Here is a 21,324-nt window from a genome sequence, read left to right as displayed (position 1 = left end):
GTAAACCTGCCATGAGCTGTAATGGAATATTGATTTGTTCTGTGCAAAATCCTTTGGAGACAACATGTTATGCAGGCTAGTATTGCTTGTGAGTGGACAGTGCAAAAAACCCTGTTAATCTGTACATCTGAGTTACTGCCCTCACCAGCCTACTACATTATATGAACACAATCCTTCACGTTGGCACTCAGGGACAGCTTCAAGCACCCTGGGATATACAGCACTTCGCATTTTGCAGTTTCTGATGGTGCAATGAACTCCTCACACATAATATGCGAACACAGGTCTGCACATTGCCAACACAACACGTAGGACTGGCAGGCTTCGACTCATCCATATGCAAATGTGAGGTGGAGCAGGCGCAAAGAAAAGAGAGGAAATGAGTCTGAGCGAGAGCAGCACGGGAGAAAGAAGAAGGGAAAGAGGAGGCTGCATGCAGTGAGGAGTGCAGGAGAGAGGACAGACTGCTCTTTTTTTACAGCAGCAGAGGCGCTGCATTGTGGAGGGAGGCTACAGAAATGAGTGAGCATCCATAGCGACAGATGACAGATGCCCAAGACAGGAAGATGGATGAAGGGATGACAGCTACCTCTCAGGCATACGATAAGGAGGAGATAGCAGGATGAGGAAGGTTTTGTCGTTGGACAGATGGAGAGGAGTGTGACAGCTCCGTGCTCCTGTGTTATAGCTTTAGCCATAGCTGTACTGACCCCGGTTGAGTTTACTCAGGCAGCCCGAGTTGCAGAGGGAGCGGACCGCCCCCGACTCCCAGCAGCTCCGGCCCTTCATCCCACTCTCTGCAGGCCTGATCCCACGCCACGCTCCCTGAGACGCAACGCTGCCCCGGGCCACTACATGATCCCAGCGAGGGGGGGGGCTGAGGTAGCGACTTTCCCTGTTCAGCATTGCAGCATGCATACACATACATGGACACTCACACGCATACATACAGTACACAGACAGGGGAGCGATGCAGGCGCTCCCTCTTGTAATTCCTATCTCCTCCCCTGCATTGCTTCCCCTTCTTCCGGAAACGCACTCGGGATACACACATTCACAAAGCTCGGCACATTTACAATTCTCCTCCACATGCTTCTCTCAGTGCAGTGCAGATTGGAGAGGGGAGGGAGGGAGGGAGGGAAGGAGGGAGGGAGAGAGTGAGTGAAGCAGAGAGGAGATAGGACTCGGCAGCCACCAGTCATCTACACAGCTAAGACCAGAATGCATTGCTTCTTCTCTGTCATCCCTCCCGTCCACAGAAAAAAAGTCAGCTATTTCAGGAAAGCTAAATGACAGAGATACTATTAAGTAAAAGCTACGCTGCTTTAGAAATGACACCATGAAGAGCTTATGCATGATGAGGGGTGAAAAGATTTCCATACAAACTCAGAGTGATGCTACCAGAACAAGGGCGAAAGGTCAGCGAAAACATTCTTTAATAAGATGTCTATTTCCTCTCCTGCTGATTGATGTGTCCCTCCTCTGTCAGAATATCTTCATAGTGCTTATCAACAGCCGTTGATGGACTACTTCAAATCTGACCTCGAACACAGAGGTCAGCGTCACAATTCAGACCTGCTTAACCTCCCTTTTCAAAGCAGGTGAAGGTCATCATTTTCAGCCTTAGTGCCAGTGTACATATCACCGTCCTGTAACTCAAGGTCAAGTTAGAGATAATTATGGGTTTCTGTGAACACACATTACACCAGTTCCAGGTAATTATTCAATATATTGTTTATTTACTTACAGTAGAGTCAAATCATAATGTCCAGTATGACCATATCCTGTTGTTTGTATGAGTCAGATCATGCTATAATAAGAACATCTCAAACTCACAACTCAAAATTAGGTATTGACCTTTTTGTTTCACACATACAGTATAAAGAGTTTTGTCATTTTATAATGTGTGTTACTGTTTTATTTATATACACTCACATTCACACCTAAAGGCAATTTAGAGTCACCAATTAGGAGGAGGAAGCCAGAGAGGACTGTGAACATAAAAGTATATGCTGTGTCTGTTTAATGATGCAACACCACTTCCTTCTTTCATGTGTAACAGCGTGGATAAAATCCACAAAACAGATGTGCAAATTAGGCTAACAGTGTGCTGAGTTCCTCCCCTGACTGAAGACACTGCTACAGCGTCACGTGCTTTTCTACTGTAATGCAGTGATATCTGAAAGTATCCTTTATATCATTGTGATAACAATTTAAAGATATCACCCATGGGCTGGACCAAACCAAGTCTGAATTGGTAGCATTGCGAACCTAAACAATCATCCATGCACTATCTGTAACCACTTATCCCCACAGAGGGGGCTGGAGCGAGAGGCAGGGTACACCCTGGACAAGATGCACACCGAGGCAAACAACCATTTGCACTCACATTCACACCTAAGGCCAATTTACAGTCATCAGTTAACCTATTAAGTGCATGTCTTTGGACTGTGGGAGGAAGCCGGAGTACCCAGAGAGAACCATGAACCTAAATATACATGCAATAGAGTAACATACAATTACATCTAATCCAGTCAGCTCCAGGAGTCCAAATATGTACCTGGTTATACTGTAATTAATCCACACAAACGAACATAAAGTAAGAAAATGTGTATATTGTTTTTATATTACAAATGATATCGTTCATCTCTACCCAGTGTTGTGTGTGTTCGTTTCTGTTCATGTTTGTTGCTGTATCAAAGAGCCCAGCTGTGGTTTTAATTACCTCTAGTAATGAAATACTTGTAAACACGGCCTCTGGGGGAAAATTTGAAATTACATTAAGGTCATTGTCCTTGTTCAGAGAACTATACTCTTTATAGTGTTATTGACAGTAATCAGTGTACTTTAGTTGGCCAGGACACTCTGCACTTTCCCTAACGACAAATCTATTTTTACACTGATAACCTCTTACATGTATAACTAATGCTATGCGTATATCTGGACTGAGGCTTCAGGAAAAGCATAGGCTATCACTGTTTAATGATGCAACACCACTTCCTTCTTTCATGTGTAACAGCGTGGATACAATGCATAAAACAGATGTGAAAATTAGGTTAACAGTGTGCTGTGCTCCTCCCCTGATTGAAAACACTGCTACAGCATCACATGCTTGTCTACTGTAATATCTGTGTTGCAGTGATTCTGTAAAATATCTGATGGCAGCAAAAACAGTTAACAGGGGAGGGCTGCTGTGGACTGTAAGTGAGGTGAGAGAAGTGCTGACAGGGAAAGACTGTTGGACTGTAAATAAATAACATCCCCTAAATGTTCCAGGGCATGTTCGAGGGGCCACTGGAGCATGAAACCTCAATTAATTTCATACTTGACCTTCATCATTTATTTTCTCCAATACAGTTAAGCTTAACCATGCAAAGAGTCAAACCTGACTGGTGGAAAAAGCAAGTGCGTTGTGTGATGTAGCTGCTCATTTTATCAACGCCCTTTTGGGCATATTTTCAAAGTTGCTTAAACAGCCTGTTCTTTGTTTTGCTCGCAGTCATTACTCTTAAAAGTAAAGCTGCATTTTGTGTATGAAAAGAACTACAGAAAAGTTTATTAGTATTAGTATTAGTATCATCTCTGGATTAAACAGAGATTAATAAACTCACAGCTGAAGGTATGTGAATCCTATGCAGGTAATAGAGCTGAAGTATAATCTTGATTAATTAATAACTAAACACTATAATTATTAATTAACATGAGCATAATTGTACAGTACTTTCAAGTACCAACACTCAATACATACGGTACATACATATACTAGTTCTTCATTGTTCTTTCGGTGCTATGCATGTGAGATGCATAAATGATTATTCTTGTTAACTGTGGAGGCTGAAGTCCACAGACAATTTGTATAATGAGAACTGTTCTTTATAGAGCTTCTTATGCCTGGAATATGCTCCCCAAAACAGATTTTCTTTTACAAATTCACTAAAACAAAAATGTATTGATCTTAAATAGACATTACTTTACTACATTTGTTTTTGTCTCTATTATATGGCATTGTTATTTATTGTGTAGAGTCATTTCACTTATTTATATTTGGTTTATATTGCAGTTTTTTGTCTTTGTACGGACTATCGACCACTTTTGTGGAAGTTAATGGGAATCCAAGTAAAGAAAAAAGAACATACATCTAAATTATCCTGCACCCTAACTTCCAAATATAGATGACTCCAATCTATACACTATCATTTCCATGAGAAGGATCAAGTTTAATAAACGCTGTAGACTCGGGAGTGAAATCGAAGTAGTTCAAAACGTGACATGATATTCTGTTAAAATCCCAAAGTTAAGCAGAAATTCAACCCCACATTTCCCTGTTTATTTACAGGAGGGAGAGACGGTTGAAGGCCAAACTATCTGAAAGACAAACGAAGGAGAGAGAGAGAGAGAGAGAGAGAGAGAGAGAGAGTGTTTAAAGAGCACAAGTTACAGTCTCATTAGGCCAATTACTGCACTGAGATCCAGGAACCCAAACACTCCCCACAGCCTGAATGCACAAGCACTGAGCTCATTAAAACTAGCTGAAATGTCTCCGGTCAAGAAAATGGTCATTGTGGCAAGAAGATCCTTTTAACAGGAAAATTACTTTTTAGAAGAAAATGAGACAATTTATAAGATCAGCCTGTTTGAATTCCAGGCAGCAGTAGTCATATAAATGTTATTGAGCCATGCCAAAAGATGATATTATGCTTGACACTGTGCTGCCTCACTGTCACTGAGGGAACCGAAGACAACTCGCATGTAAGAACCAAAAAGACGAACATCGACTGCAGTGAAATACAAGCCTGAAACTGAGGAGTCCTAATGGACTGACACTCCTCCTGTGGTGATAATGACCCGCTTATCCAAAGGAGGTGGAAGATCTTTAATTAACCACAAATGTAAGAGTTAACAGTAATTGCTTCCTGTGTCAGCCTGCGCCAGCTCATAGATGAGAAACCATACATCAACTTGGTGATTTAGTAATCACAAACAGACACAACACTTCATATCAATGCTCCACGCAGCACAATGAAATTACTGCTCTATACACTGGGGGCAATGAATCATCCTGCCCTGCGTGCACTTAGTCATCACTGACAAATAAAAAGTCTAGGCAGCATCTTCGCATGGCAGCTGGTGGTGTTGGCAACAAGTACCTCTGCGCGTTGAGCCTTTAAGATTTTAATGCTTGATGTCTTCAAAAATATCCCTGCACCCATCTTAAAACTTGTAGAGTAAACTATATTTTTCTCATTCATATGCAAACACAGATGCTCATAGATTTGAGGTAATTTACTCAAAAATATGGTTCTATCTTCATGTTTTATAATGTGCAACTTATCATGAATTCCTGAGACATACATTTTAACAAAGTTCCTCTGAATTTCTTTGATTTCTGCAGCAAATGTAGTTTAACAGTACAAAAAAAGAGTAAGTAGTACTTTAAGGCATGAATAAAGAGGCATCAACAGACTTACTTTTCAAAAAGTATCTGAATCCAACATCGAAGAAGTGTTAAATCTTCCTTTGGAGCAATAACCTCGACCAAATGTTTCAATGGCTGCTGACCAGAGCTGCAGAAATGAGCAGAATTTTGAACATTTGCTCATTAAAGAATAGTTTCAGTTCAGTGACATTTGGGAGATGTCTTGCATGTACAGTTTAATAGGCTTAAGGTCGTGACTCAGACTTTCCAAATACTCCGGTAAAACTTTAGCAGGCAAAACCAGCTGTGGAGTGGGAGTCATTATCACATTGTGACTCAACTTCTCATTAAAATTCAGATCTTAATCAGACACCTTAACTAAGACGTATCCATGTGGAATATCTTCATGTATAGTAGGAAATGCTGCACTTTTTACCCTCCATACTACAGAGCCTGACTGTTTTCAATCCAGATGTAAGGATTCGGGGTGTTTGATAAGTGTGGATATAGACTACAATATAATAAATGTCCTTTGTTTGTCAGGTGAAGTCTTTTATAGATAGACCGCACCTCTACCTGTACCTCCCGCTGTTAACTCGAGCAGCACCTCTTCACTGACATATTTGTCTTTCCTCTGTCAGGCGACCTTCAGGCACCAGTCTGTCTGACACTGATCCATCCTATCAGAGTACTGTAACTATCAGGCAGCGCTCTACGTCTCATCTCCACAATCTCAGCCAGTTATGTCCTCCGACTCCACCTGCTCTCACCATTAAAGTCTTAATGTATTGATATGTGACAGTTCTGAAGAACTTGTAGAATTTCTGCATGCTGTCCAGACCCTGAACCAACAAATCCCAAACCACAAGGATCCTTTCACTGTTGCTTCATGAATGGGACCCTGCAGTTTGTATACTGATCTTTGTACCTCCAAAAATGTAGCATTGAGTCTTTTAATTGTGGCTTATCCAAGGTTGGACTGTGTTGGCAATTCATTCCAGCTCCTCCTGGGGGATCACAAGGTGCTTCCAGGCGTAGTCCCTCCAGCGTGTTCTGGATCTGCCCTGGGGTCTCCTCTTAGTTGGACATGCCTGGAACACCTCCACCTCTTTCTATGCAAAGGAGCAGTGGCTCTACTCCAAGCTCCCTTTTGATGTCTGACCTTCTGACCCTATCGCTAAGGCTAAAAAACCACAGTGGCCGCAAAACATGTGAGAAACTACTGTAGAAGCATGGTGGTTCAACATGGCAGACTCTGTGGAAGAGGACCCGCAGCGAAGGTTCGTTCTAGTAACAAAAAATATTGATTTTTAATGTTCAGGTGATTACACACTAATGAAAACATAGTTATGAACTCCTAAATCTTACACTCCAAACCTTTAAATATAACCTTAATGCCAAAGTGCTCATGAATGTACAAAGGATGGATTTTTATTGTGACAATATGGGACCGTATATGACAATATGAAGACAAAGATGAAGGGTCTTTTCCAATCTCATGACCAATGCTGCCTGATGCAGACTGACTCTGCTCTTGCTAACAGAAAACCAAGATCTAAATTACAGGAAATAACAACTGAATGCACAAAAGAGGACATAAAATATTGTAAAACACGTCTCCCTTTCCGTCTCTTTCCTGATACTGAGACTACAAACAAAAACATTCAGTCTTGTGTTTCCTGTACTGAACTGAAAACTTGGCTGAAAGGAATACTTCATTAAAAAAGTATATAATTTGTTTTCATCTCACAGCATTTACAACAGCCCACTGTGGCAGACTGCAGTGCTGTGGGGTAAAAGAGCAGAAGTTGGCATAAAGAGCTACACCTGGCTGGTGTCACAACACAGAAATCTACTCAGAGGATGAAAAAGGAGGAAAATGGAAAAAACCTGAATGGTGAACCACTATTGTCCTAGGAGACTGCCATCCACGACGTTTAACTAATTTATATTTCAATGACCTGCCTGAATCAGCGCTCTCAATTCCTCAACTTCTCCTCGCTGCTGATAAAGCAGGAAAAAGCTACGTAGTGAGCGACAGAGAGTGTGTCGACTGGGACACAATGTGGACTTAATAATGAATTCAGTTTTCTCGCAGCGTAGAGCAGGTCATTGGACACGCTTGAGCCATACAGAGCGGATAAATCCCGGTGCAACAAAGGACGGCACAAGAATACCAGTAATGTAGTGTGAGTTGTGTAACAATGCAGTGCTTTAGTGGCCACTGACTGTATAGAGTCATGATTAACATGTAGTAAGAGAGTAAGAGACAAACGGAGAGACTAACACGAGCACACAAACGCACACGCACACACACACACACACACACACACACACACACACACACACACAGTACATAATCAAGCAGATAGGAAAACTGATTTATCATAATATTTTTCTTCTTCAACATGTGGCCTCTCTCAATCATTTACAACAATATTTTTATCCGATCAACTCTTATCTAAGCTCTGCTAAAAATACAGCTGATGCTCCGACAATGCCAAGGGCGTCCCAAAAATTAAACAAATAGAAGATCAACTATCAACTATCACATAATATTTCATTTAATCATCCTTTCTGAATACTTTTTTATGCTTCACAAATTCTCTGGCTGCTGATGCTTTCCTCTCCTACTGTAACAAAGAAAAGGTAGTGTGTGTGAACAGGTATAAACAGGCATTAACAGGTGAACAGTGTATTTTCTGCAATCCAGGAAGAACACCTATAACCATGGTAACGCTCTATGTCAAAAATGGTGACAGCTTTATCCTCAGAAAGCTTAAAAAGTCATACAAATTATAAATCAGTGAACGAGACTAAAAGTAAATCTCTAAAACAGTCAAACTTGATTTGAATCTAATATATGTTTACATAAAGAAGACTAAAATTTAATCATGTTTAAAGCTGCACACTTATAGGACCTCTATGAAACATTAAGCCCCAGTAAGATTAAAAGCAAAAGACTGTACAATGTTTGTTGTTTTCAGAGGAAGGGGGCTGTGGTCTAAAAAGCCATCGTAACTTTTCAAACCACTTCTGCAGCATAATGGCAGGAAGAGGGCTCTCTCACATGCAGAAACCACGACGGCACATGTGCTGGTTTGTGATTTGACCTCAGCAGAAGACCCAGTGTTGTGTGTTTGGTTGTAGCCAAGAGAGCTGCCTTTAATGTCTAAGCATGATAAGATAAGAGGAAAGGGCAATCCTTATTCTGTCCATAAAGAAAGGCCTGTGTGGTTTTCGAGATACAATGACAGAGGAAGACAAGGATAAAGACTGAAGAGGTGAAAATAACTCTAAGAAAAACAACACAGACACAATGGACTTTCAAAGAGCTAGTTGGACCAGTGGGAGAGGAAGCGGGAGGAATGTAACTCCAAGATTGATGTGCTGGTGTGGCCAAAGTGGTGGGTGGGATTTGCAGTTTATGGAGTGAGTGTTAGTTCAGAAAGGTCAAATCCGTCATGAGACACATTTGGATGCTACATTCACAGCAGATTTAAAGAGATGGAATAGAGAGAAAGACGTTAAACCAAAATACAAACAGAGAGAGAGTCAGAAAATCACCCAAAGGATGGTTTCTGGCAGATTGACTACTTGGACAGGCCTGATGTTTGTGATCTCAGCAGTGCAGTGATGTTTGTTATGTTACAAGACTGAATCCAACTCTGATCTCTTTGCCTCCGTCCCCCTTGCCTTTGGGGACGGAGCTGATCTGGCGAATCAACCTCTGCCGACACACGCTTTTACATCCAAGACAAACAAGGACAAGCGATTCGATACACAGCTGCTGCAGAACAAATTGACGAGGATAATAAGCATGCCATCTGTCATCTCATAACATCTTTTCATTAGCTCAGAAAGTAGTGCATGGGACACAGATACAGTACTTAGATTGATATAGCAGAATATCTTCTATTTTTAGCCAAGAGAGAGTGACTTTATTTTGTGTCACTCAGAAAACATTTCATCACTTTATTAGTAAATCATTGAAATCATCTTGTGAGTCATGAATTTACTGATACGTTCATTGTTACTGTATACATTTTCTGTCTGAATTTATTGCCATGTCGACTGGTGTAATAAAACGAACGCAGCACACACTCTATCTCTATCTCAGCATACCTGCTCTATCTAGGAGGATTCATCTATTTCACAGCAGGAAATGTACACAAAAGTAATTATTCATCAGTGTGTTTAATTCACTGTTAATTAATTTACAAGTTATTTACATACTTCTTTAATAATTCCACAATGTTTTCCAGTTTCAAAGTGGATTTTGTCTCCTGAATGAGTTCGGGGGCACATATCTACTGTATACAGCCTCCGTCTAACAATAGAAATTACAGATATCCTTTGATTGATCCACAACAAATCAGCCAGTATTCATCAATACACTGTAATAGAAGCTACAACATTCATAGACAGCTGCATCTAATCATCTTAACCAGACACACATGTGTGCAGACAAACAACACACACACATTCCTGAGCACAATGTCAACGGAGGAGAAGCTGCATACTTACAGGAGAAAAACTGTCCCTCGCCCCGTTCCTGTTTTTTTTCCTTTGCACGACAGAAGCAATGTTTCGAAGTGAAAGAAACGGGTGGAGAACGCAGAGGGTCATTTCATTCAGGACTAAAAAAACCCACTGGATGAAAAGCAGAGTAAAACAGCTTCCAGAGAGAGAGGAGGAGGAGGAGGAGGAGAAGGAGGAAAGGGAGAAAGAGGGAGGGGGGCGGGAAAACCAGACAGCGAGTGAGAGGGTGACTGGAAGAGAGAGGAAGAGCGAGTGCTGGAGTGAATGGTGGTGGTGGGGGGGAGGAATGACAAATGAAGCTTGTTTAGGGAGACAGTCCTAATCTGTCCTCACATCGTCCCCTTTGATATTGAACGGTTTCAGGACCTTGGACAGAGCACAGGCTTTTACTGTAAAAGGAGAATGGCGTATAGGATGTGAAATAAAAGTCTAAAAGAGGAAGATAGAGGTAGATTCAGACAACTGAACCTTTATAAGTAAATCACACGACTAGCAGAGTCAGGTGAAGTGAAACAACACCCAAGGACTGTCAGATTGACTTACTGATCAAACATTAATGCAGATCAATGAACTGTTGGACTTAAGATACACATCAGCTCGTATGCTGGGCACACCCGGTTCAGGTGCAGGAGGAGAGCCTCCTATGTGAATCTGTAGCTGCTACTCCTGCCTACCTCAGCTGTATCTGTATATGTCTAGACACCACTGAACAAACCTTCATGAAACCTACGTTTCTTCTACTAAACCGCTCCTGTATCCACTAAAATTTCACCATCTAAGCAGCAAGTTTGCACTTGTGTTAAATTCAAATAGGTGCCACCGCTGGAACAAGTGATTCAATGGGCGTGTGATGACACTTTCACAAGCAGCGACAAAAACAAAAGCAGGCAGGCAAACCCACAAGAGAGGTCATGTTGAAGCGAGGGTAAACACTGCCACCTGCTGAACGTATGCCTGGGAGTACACGTAGAAGCCTCAGTGAGCTGCTGGAAATCCAATTTAAGGCTAAATTAGAGCAAGATGCACTCATGGAAGGACGGGCAATTTACAAGAGAAGGCTCAGACACGCAAAAGGCTGCCGCTGTGACACGAGTACTAATGAGAAATTCAGGTAATTGATTTGAGTTAGGGTCAGGTGTACAAAGAGAAGAATCTCATGGCTCGCAGACAAAGATAGGCTTTAGATTGTAGGTGAGGCAGATAAAAGCACAATCAGAGATGGTAATGAAACAACGAGCCATTTGAAGGTTATCAAGTTATAACTTTAGTCTGTATCTACACAGATGATGTGGCCGGTGTTTGCACTGTGCTCTCCTGAGGTGATCGATAGGAGCTCTTTGTTCCTCTGACAGAGAGGGGAGGGCAGGCTGATGAATGTAGGCACCCTGTCACTGATCCATGTTTCTCTGACACCACCGACTCTGAAAGAGCCTGGTGGCAAAATTATCTACAAATTCAATTTTAAGCACAAACAACAGATACAGTCATTCACTGTGGTATTGGGGTATTACTCTCAGGAGCAGTTGCACTAATAGATACTTAATTTTCTGCTGACAGACTCACACAGTGTCCCTTTTCTCACATTCTCTTAAATCCGCCTCCCACAGATAGATTAGCTGTGAAAGGATGTTAGAAAAACACAAAGACACATGCTCTAAGCCTGAAAGCAGTTACTGAGTCAAAGCTTGAACAAAGTAACAAACAATTTACTGCTTAATTAAACAAAGGTCTAATGCACGGCACTAATTTAATCATTTTAATTAGAGATTTTAAGTTTTTGTGTTTTTAAGTATTTCACAAATGTCTATGAGAAAATATATAAAACTTCTGGAAGGATGCTATAAGATGTTTGTCTTTGTTTAACACCAAACCTTTAAATGCCAAACTGTGTACTTGGAATATATCCGAACGACTTGAAACAGGCCCTGCGATAAGCTGGTGACTTGCAGGGTGTACCTCGCCTCTTGCCCCAAAGTCAGCTGGGATAGGCTCCAGCCCCACCGTGACCCTGATGAGGATAAGCAGTTACAGATAATGGATGGATTGATGGATGGACTGACATTGAAACAGAACCAATCCAGGACAGCTATTGCACTGTGTAAGAGTAAGGATGCATCATCATTAAAGATGTGGATAAGGGAGCTTTCAGATTGTATTGGTCTGAAAAGACTAACCTACATCACTGAGGGCAAGCAGAAAGATTTTGTTGAGCTCTGGGAACCAAACATAAAAGGAAACTGTAAATAATGTGAGGAAATATTTTATTTTTTGTATTCTACCTTGTATTAGTGCAAATTAAGTGTCTGTGTGTGTAATTTGTAGTCTCAAAATGTATTGCTACTGTATGTTTTCCTGAAGGAAATGATAATAAAAGCGTCTAAACATCAGAGTAAAAATCCACAATGGAGGCAGGAGTGAACCTGGTGTGACAAATGGCAGCAGACTCATTCAACAGCATCCTAGATACACATGAGCAGGTGTGTAATGTCATGCATTCAAATGTCAACAGTTTGCTAAAGAAGAGTGGGATGAAAAAGAAGAACTGTTGAGTCAGTGGCTCAAAGGATGTCTGGCCAAAAGTCTTTGATAATCACTTCATTTTCATTAGAATCAGCTTGTAAGTGCTATCGCATCGTGTTTGATCAGAGAGCAGGACATTAAAACTGCTGTATCGCTACATTTCATATCATTTTCTTATAAAAAAAAAGGTATTTTATTCTGGCACAGTGTAGTAAATGTAAAACACACAATAAATTAAGAGGGGACAGATTGTGGTAGGTGGACTGTAGCTGTACATCAGCATACTGCAGTTCAACTGGACACTGGACCAAGCTGTGGAAAATACGCATACACACACAAACAAACAATACGTGGGTGGTTCAATAGCCTAACCTTTTCAAAAATACAAAAATACCAACATTTCTCTCCTGCTTACTGGAAGTGGTGAGCTTTAAAAGCACCCCGGTCTATATTTGGTGATCTGACTTTCAAATGGAGGCCAGAGGAATATATAGCCTGTCTCGGTCTCTGTAGACCCCCCTCGGCAAAAGACTGGGGCAGAGAGGCTCTGGAATGATGCCAGGGTGATGTGAAGAAAATCGGTTCTCCCGGGTTTTTTCCCACAACCTTTGACCGGCAACACTTAATACACCCATACAAGAATAGGTTCCCCTTGGAAAGGACAGTGCTCTGTTGTCAGGAGGAGGCTGAATGGATGCCCAGTTTTCACAGCACCGTTAAGATACTCCAGTGTGCTTTCCAACTCGACTGAGCAGGCGGCGCTGCCCTCTCCTGGCTCACACTGAAAACTAAATTACATTAAAGAAGGAGGGCGTGAGCTGAAACACCAGCTGTGCTGAATATGAAATGCCAGGGGACACTGAAAAATCTAATCTATCTAAATATCTAGGCCTGAGGGCCACGCTGAACAACACACCTTCGACCTTGCAGGAATCTCAATAACTGAACTAACAAAGTAAATACACACTCTTGTGTTTGTGTACATATGTTATCAGCTCAGCCTTATTCATCAAGGTTAAATTCTGACCATTAATGTCTTGCGACAGAGCCTCATGGGTGTATAACGCTTCTTTCAGCTTGTGCTTGGGCTATAAAAAGCATGCCATGCAGCTTAAATGTTCCATATAAGTAGCTGCTCGCTTCAGCTGCTCTTACCAGACTGATCGTTCATCATGCGGATGGCCTTAGCTTTAGCCAGCTCCAGCGCCGTGACCCATCTCTGCCGCTCCACTTCCGTGCTGGCCTTCAGGTGGTAAGTGCGGCCGCCGCTGCTCAGGACAATGTTGCAGGCGTCCTCTGTGTCGATGTGCGCCGTGGCCAAGTTGATTGTTCCACGGCATGTGTGGGCCATCTCTGCCTGCGTCCTAAAAACAGGAAGATAGAGAGGAAGAGAAAGACAAGTAGAGACAAGAAAGGGCTGAAGACACTGGTGTAAGGCATCATTTGTCAGTATTGTTATTGTAGGCAGCATAATAATTGACATTCACACGGCCAATAAGCACAAGCAGGGAGGCAAGGGGGGACAGAGAAATAGACAAAGAAAATACATGATTATTTGGACTAAACACACACACCTTCTCTTTAGCACATCCACCCATTCATGAAACCTGAACCTTCATTAGCTAACGTAAAACAAATTGTATAGTTTGAGCTTGTAATTTACACATTGTGACCTGTCTGCCCCAGCTACGAGCGTGCTGAATTGTGGGACCACAGTAGTCTGGATAACAAGGCCATTGTCTGTCTCCAAGCCTCTGTAGTGAACCAAACCAAACAATGAATAACAGTGTGAGCAAAGAGAGACAGAGTGTGAAAGATGGCAAAAAAAAGAAAGAGAAAGAGAAAGAGAGAGAGAGAGAGAGAGACAGAGAGAGAGGAGGGGAGAGAGCCAAAGCAGCCAAGCAAAGGATTAGAACAAAGAGCAAGGGCAAGAGTGTTGTATGCATGCACACTGTGCTAGTCTAAGCCAAATGTACAGACTGCATGTTTCCAAAAAATCCAATAAAACCAAAACAGAAAAAAAATACTGCAGAATTTGTTAATTTATTCGACATCATGAAGATCTTTGTTACGAGAAACTAAAGTGATTAACTTAAAGTCAGAAAATTCAACAGAGAAGTTCCAGCGATGGAGCATTGTGGCCCTCAGAGAGCTACGATAAGCCTGTGCAGCTCTTTACCGCAGCCACACACGGCTGATTTTGCTGATTAATGCCCTCGACCGGAGAGCAGCAGCTAATCAGCAAAATCACATGCTGTGGGGGGGGGGGGGTTAACAAACACATCCTCAAACCTCAGAGTGCCCAACCATACTCTTCGAAACAGCCACTTCGAAGCATGCAGCCATGCAGTCACGTGGATGCGTCTGTGGGTGCCAACATCCATTCGTCCATCCTCAATGAGCACTCACTGCCACGAGCAGCTGCCACTCAGCAGCGCTAAGCTCTACACCAGCCCAGTCGACACCGACAAGGTGGCTGCCGCCTTATTAAGTCAGAGGTTGAAGCGTATTTATAAGTTCTGCCAGGCAGTGATTTCCTTCATACTGCTTCTACTGGCTGAAGTCAAGTCTTGTTATATTGCCAATCCATGAACAAGCGCTTCAGTGTACCGCTCTTCTGCCAGCACTCTGTGCACATCAGTTGTGCAGACAGGACCGCACTGGGGCCATGCGAAGCCGTGCGGATGGCGTGCAGGGATCCTGAACAGTCCAGTTTCCAGCCGAGCCCAGCCCGAGCTCAGCTGCAGAGTCCTGGCTGCAAGTGGGTCAACAAAGTGAATGAACTGCTGATGAGTAAGATGTGATCCCCACTGATTGCTTCTGCCCTGTGGGCAGGCGAGGCCATGCAAAGGCCGTGAAATTCTACAGTCAAGGAGACTACAAAAGCTGGGGAAAGAGAGATAAGGACTAAAGGGGCACTAGTAGGGGAGGAGGGTGGAGGTGAGGGCATGAGAGAGGGGTCCTACATGTTGCGCTGAGCCGGGAGAGAGTTGCAATGCTTTACCTGTCAGTCCCCTGTGCACACATCCTCATAAAACACAAATCCACCGATCTGGAGCATGTAATGACAGAACAACAACCAGTGAACAACACAGAACAGGCGGCCATAAGCATGAGGACACATACACACAGACACAGGCAGAGGAAATAGGACACAGTACCCAGAGCATGAGAATGTAGATAGGTTTTGTTGTAGCTGGGGGCAGAAATATCACAAGACATGGGATGGAGAGTGCCAGAGAAATGCTGGGGAACGTGTTGTGCTGAAGACAGAGAGGAAACATAAGACAAGAAAACCAAAGCAATGATACTGCAACATGGACAGCATGACATTACCCGCTGAAACAATGAGAATGCGGCCGGACTGCAGCTCTCACCTTCACATAAAAAATAAATAAATAAACACAAAGACCACCTGGACATGCATGCATGCACACACACACACACACATTGTAGCCTAGTCCCAAGAGCCCATTAAACAGATTAGATCACAGCATCCACATCTCTTGCTCCAGTCACTCTGCCAATGTGCCAGACTCGTAAACAGGGTTCAGGCCAGGCTCTACCCTCCAGCCGGGCCCAAGGTTGACTCGCTCACCACTCTCCTTTTCCACGCCTCCCTGCACACAGGAGTGTGCCAGCAGTAACACCATAATCTGACTCTCCAAAAGGGACGCGAATGGTGCCGAACCCCCACTGAGCACTTAAATTGATACTATCTAGTTACTCTCCTGCAGCTGAGAAGGAAACGTGGCAGGGCGACTCTGCTATGAAAGACGAGGCTCGGATTCACTGATATGGCAACTCCGATAGCACTTAAAGCTTTAATGCCCTGTAATCTTCCCAAAAGCACAGAGCCAGATTTACTTTAAGAGGTGAGTGAGTAGTGGCGAGACTATTAAACCTGGGAGGAAAAGTCAATTAAGGAAATTAGAAATGAAAGACGTTCAGAGAGCGAGAGCAAAGATCTCGTCACGTGGCGAGCATGGCACAATGAGGCTCTTTCTGTGATTCAAACTAAAGACATAAGGCTGATGTGGACTAAAAGACAGCCAGCCTTGCAGTGTCAGAGCCAAAAGTGATCAATAGCAAGCACAAAGTTGAATCTCTATAAAACTCATTACAGTTTAACAGGCACAAGTGCTGAGTGTGTCTACAGAGCATTGATTATGGTCCTCTGCTGTCCTTTGGCTTCTCAGCTACAAGTTAGAGAACTAAGCCTTCGCTTTGACAACAGCGGGCCTTGGGAATAAAAGTGACTCCTCAGGTAATTGGCTGGACCTCTAATTGGCAGTCAATCACTATTGATTTAAATATTAACTGGCTTTGAAAAGGGCAAACAAATATTGAACAATGAAAATCAAACAACTGATCAATGCATCCAATTTCATGTGAGTCGCTTGGGCTTTATGTCCATCTGTAACACCAAATTAGACACCAAATCATCCAGTTCATATTCGTGACTGAGTGAGTGAGTAGTAGTAAAACAGCATAAAGCTTTTTATAGCTGGCATATTTCTCTGTGTATTCATCTAATAATTGTAGGACACAAACCAAAACATTCTGCAGAAAGTGTACGTCTGAGATGCAACCCAATTATCACTTGACGTACAGTGAAGACGCTTTAATTAACATGCTGTCACAATTATCCCTTTCACTTCACTCACAATAGAAGTGCAGATAGTCGGCCGGAGAAGGCGCACAAAGCCTGAAGTCAGACACAAACACAATGTGGTGTGCCAGGAAGACATCAGAGGAGGGGATGACTCGCGCGCTTCACTGCCTCTGTGCTCAGATGCTGACGGGCTACCTTTACATCAGGGAAACCAGTTACCAACATAATGGACTATTAATAGAGGGTAGAGGCAACGGGCATCTTTCCTTTCACCACATGCTAAGGCAAGAGAAGGGTTACCAAACGTCTGAAAGTGTAGCATGGGATGAAACAATCAGTTTTCTATCAAATTTGAAAATTTATATGTTTTTGGTATTGTGCATTTATGACTGTTGTAGCTGCAGGGAAGCATCGTGAATCAACATTCTGCCTTTGCAGTCAGGGGATCCAGACTTTTAAACCCCCATGCTAACGAGACGTCACTCTGCAGAAGAGCCTTTAAAAGATGACATTCGAAAAAGACAGTTATCCTACAGGGGTTCAGCTGTGTGTCACATTCATTATTTTTTTTATTACTGAAAGCAATTAAATTTTGCATTGACACATTAAGTTTTTTTTCATAAATATCTGACTTGTGAAGGCATTTAAACTTCAGTCACAGCTGTGACTAACAGTACTGTTAGCAGAGGAAGGTTAACTCCAGTGGGTGCTCCTTCGTTCTGCTGTGAACCATTTAATTAGGAAAACTGGGTCAGGCGGGGTGAACACCTACAGCAACAAATACTCGGTGTCTCCTTTTGAGTGGAACATGCATATTCACAGGTGGCTCAGGTGAAAAAGGTCTAAATGCTGGCTCTATCACTGTATTGATATTTTGTGTAATAGAGGCTTTAAATTTATTTAAATGACCTCCTTAGTGCACCAAGGGCAGTGTGACCTGCAAGGCGACACAGGAGAGTATTCGAATGTTGACAGAAGAAGTCAAGTGAGCTGTTTAAACATGCAAGAGTTGAGCAATGAAAGCTATGAAAGCTGCACAAGAGCAACTATTACGCTCTCAGAGGTCGACTTGAAGATTTTTTGGGGCTTTTGAACCCCTTCTCACCGTCTTACTGATCCCAAGGTCAAGACTGAACTTTCTCAAAGGAGACTGAGTTGTTGCTTTATGCTGAAATCAAGTTATTCTTGATTCTTGACTCTATTATATCACAAGCTGTAACTCTTCTTTCGCCTCAGCAAGATGTCTGGTCCAGAACGCTGCTGCAAGTTGTCCAGGTCTAGAAGAACAACTCACATCACACCCAATCTTATCTGCTTTACCCAGTCAGAAGATATCAGGTTGGAACAGATCAGAGATGTATGCCGGTGCTTGGCTGTGCAGCACTCTTAAAATTAATCCTAAACTTGACGGGGGGCCAGTGTAAAGCGGATAAGATGGGTGTGATGTGAGTTGTTCTTCTAGACCTGGACGACAGTCTTGCAGCAGCGTTCTGGGCCAGTTGTAGACGGTCCAGGGACGTCTTGCTGAGGCGAAAGAAGAGTTACAATAATCTAGTCAGGATGATATAAATTAAATTAACCATCACATCCTGTGATCTGCTTACTGGTTCTCCTTCGTGCAACTGAAAACTGAAGGTGATCTTGCCTTTGTAGGGGTCACTCCAACACTCTGGACTGGTCTCTTCAGTCTCTATTGAAGCCTTCAAACTGGACTTTCCCTCTTTCACCTGCTGCATAGTTATTGCTCATGTTTTATTGACGCACTTCACTCGCTCTGAAACTCACCTAGAGTTATAAAATCTTGCATGTTCAAGCAAGAGTGTGTGTGTGTGTGTGTGTCACCCAGCAGGCTGACATGCTTTATGGTCCACACACACACACACACACACACACACACACATACACACACACACACACCTGTGGAAACATGACTCCCAGGCAAAGAAGCACCTGAGCCACAGGTGTTTAAAGGCTGTTTATATGGCTACTAACATCAGCTGGCATTGGCTTCCTCCTGCATGGAGGGAGGGGAGCATGATACTGACAGAGACCATCTCTGGCGTTGGGGATCTTGTTGCAGAAGCTCGGTCAGCTAATGAAATGAGTGGATTAATTTCGCAGTATGGAGGTGATATTCATGTGGGATATGTGGAATAAAACAACAAGTTTAAGCAGTGACGTTAATATAAAAATAAACAATAATATCAGCGTCGTTAAATGTGTATTTAAAGAATGGTTGTTGTGTTATTAAGAGGAGGAGGACAGCTGGATGTTTAACTATGAGGCTAACGGGCTAGCCTGCTAGCTCCCCGTCGCTTCTTACTACAGCCACATTTTTACACTTTATCCACTTATAAACATTTCCACCGACGCTTGTTTCGTGTCTGTCTGTCTGTCTGTGTCGGTGCCTTCCCGCAACACGCAGTCAAGTCAAAGTGACACGTCCGTGTTTGTATAGTCACAGTCGGCTTTGGAAGTAAACACACAAGCGGACTCGGTCTCCGTTAGCATCGGTGCTAAGCCCAGCTGCAGGCAGCCAGCTGTGGGCAGAAAAGCTCCGTGTCTGACCCCCACGGAGAGGAGACAAATGTTACACACACACTGCAGCCTGTGAGCCTAAATTTACCTGTAATACGAAAGCAGGCCATTGCTCAGGACGAACCATCGCCGCTGGTACCCTTTCAAATAGTTGGTCCATTTAAAAAGCCAGCCTTTGTAAGTGTCCGAGCCCGGAGCCGGGGCCGCGGCAGAGGCGGATGCCGAGCCCTTCCCTTGCTCGCTCATCCTCCGCTCCGCCGCACGCCGAGAGGCTGCAGGATAAACCGGGGGGGACGGGGACAGCTGCAGGGGACGGCAACCCACCCCGAGCGGGACTACCCGAGGAGAGGACGTCTGCGCTGGTGATCGGAGGAAAGACAGAAAGAGAGAGAGACAGAGACCACCGGGGACCTCCTTCAAAAGACGCCGGAATGGACACCGAAAGGAAGGACGAGAAGTGTTGCCAAGACACTTTGCTGATGCAGACTGCGGAGGATTCAGAGCACAGAGCTGGACTGGATAGAAAGGAAACTCCTTACGTGGCCCAACATATGATCTGACAAGGCTGCCACCAAATCAACAATGATTTCCATGACAACAGCGCCAGAACAGTTTGTGGCAGTGACATTAGGAGGTGGAGCGGCTGATAACCTGGCCATTCATTAAGAGTGGACCTGGACGGAAACAGCGGCTCTATCCATTCAGGTCTATGACTCAGACCTGCACCACGTGATGGTGTTGTTGTTATCTAAACATTCCTAAACATTTGACATGCGGTTTTGGTTTTGCTGATCTCAGACCTGCTGCTTGTCAGGTTTGTGCAGTGCATTCAGTATTTATACTTTTTTTTTTTGGCACCCTGGGAGGTCACCTGTTGATAGATTTTCTAGTGCATTATTACAAGACACAATGTGGATAAGAAATCACTCATAAATAAGAAATATATAGAAAAATGACAGCTGTTGGAATGAAGGACCTGTGGTGGAGCTCCTTCTTGGTGGGAGTAGCAGTCTGTTACTGAAGGAGCTGTTTACAGTGAGAGGAGTTGTTCATGATGGATGTCAGCTTGGCACTTCCTCTATGGAGTCTAGGGGGCAGTCCAGGACAGAGCTGGACCTCTTGATCCCGAGCAGACATCTCCATAGAATAATGGACATACTACCACAGTGTCATAGAAAGTCCTCCAGTCTCCAGGACCTCAGTCTCCTCAGCAAGTGGAGATGACTTTGACCTTTCTTGTACAGGACGTCAGTGTTGCCTGACCAGTATTCTCTCACCATCTCGACATCCAGTCCCTGGATGTTCACCGGTGCTGCCTGTCTTGTAGAGGAGCTCCTATGTGATGTCATTATTTCATTTTGTATTATGTTTGCATGGTGCCAAATAAAATTGTGTTTAACACAATTATCACAAACCTAATCTGGAATTTGGAGGCAACAGGGTGCATGCACAATGCCATATATTAGGGGGCCAATGGGATGGCTAATGGCCCTAACAGTGTCTTGTGCCTCCGGCCTCAATAGTAGGTTGAAAAGAAGAAAAACATAATTTAACCACCAATCAGGCTAAACATGCACTCAATTAATGTATTTACAACCTGGTGGTGAGGTCCAGCTCTGTCCTGGACTGCCCCCTAGACTCCATAGAGAAAGTGGGGTAGAGGAGGATGTTGGCAAAGCTGACATCCATCATG

The 21,324-nt window shown here is 43.3% G+C and overlaps 2 protein-coding genes across 2 annotated transcripts in view; both read right to left on the bottom strand.

Annotated features, from left to right (window-relative positions):
- osbp2b (oxysterol binding protein 2b) overlaps positions 1-10,007 on the bottom strand; it is a 34,222-nt gene extending 24,215 nt beyond the window's left edge. The window contains exon 1 of the mRNA XM_019275611.2: positions 9,944-10,007. The gene's annotated coding sequence lies outside the window, so the exon portion shown is untranslated. The remainder of the gene's footprint in view (positions 1-9,943) is intronic.
- Positions 10,008-11,213: 1,206 nt separating this feature from the next.
- On the bottom strand, positions 11,214-19,996 carry LOC113744033 (oxysterol-binding protein 2-like). Its single transcript, XM_027277744.1, has 5 exons — positions 19,720-19,996; positions 13,634-13,842; positions 11,852-11,966; positions 11,522-11,574; positions 11,214-11,405 (listed from the first exon to the last, which is right to left on the bottom strand). The coding sequence occupies exons 1-4, from the start codon at positions 19,875-19,877 to the stop codon at positions 11,571-11,573; spliced, it is 486 nt and encodes a 161-aa protein (XP_027133545.1). The 5' UTR covers positions 19,878-19,996; the 3' UTR covers positions 11,214-11,405; positions 11,522-11,570.
- Between the last annotated feature and the right edge of the window lie 1,328 nt (positions 19,997-21,324).

Source organism: Larimichthys crocea, chromosome III (assembly GCF_000972845.2).
Source record: "Larimichthys crocea isolate SSNF chromosome III, L_crocea_2.0, whole genome shotgun sequence".
Classification (NCBI taxonomy): domain Eukaryota; kingdom Metazoa; phylum Chordata; class Actinopteri; family Sciaenidae; genus Larimichthys; species Larimichthys crocea.
The sequence above is the reverse complement of the archived record's forward strand: the minus strand, read 5'-3'. Positions and strand labels throughout refer to the sequence as shown.

What these genes read in the sequence shown, in the direction of transcription:
- LOC113744033 (XM_027277744.1), bottom strand. Translation starts at nt 19,877, where the DNA reads ATGAGCGAGCAAGGGAAGGGCTCGGCATCCGCCTCTGCCGCGGCCCCG. An exon ending in GGCCTGCTTTCGTATTACAG is followed by an intron (nt 13,843 to 19,719) that starts GTAAATTTAGGC and finishes TCCTGTTTTTAG; the next exon opens with GACGCAGGCAGAGATGGCCC. An exon ending in CATGATGAACGATCAGTCTG is followed by an intron (nt 11,967 to 13,633) that starts GTAAGAGCAGCT and finishes TATCCTCATCAG; the next exon opens with GGTCACGGTGGGGCTGGAGC.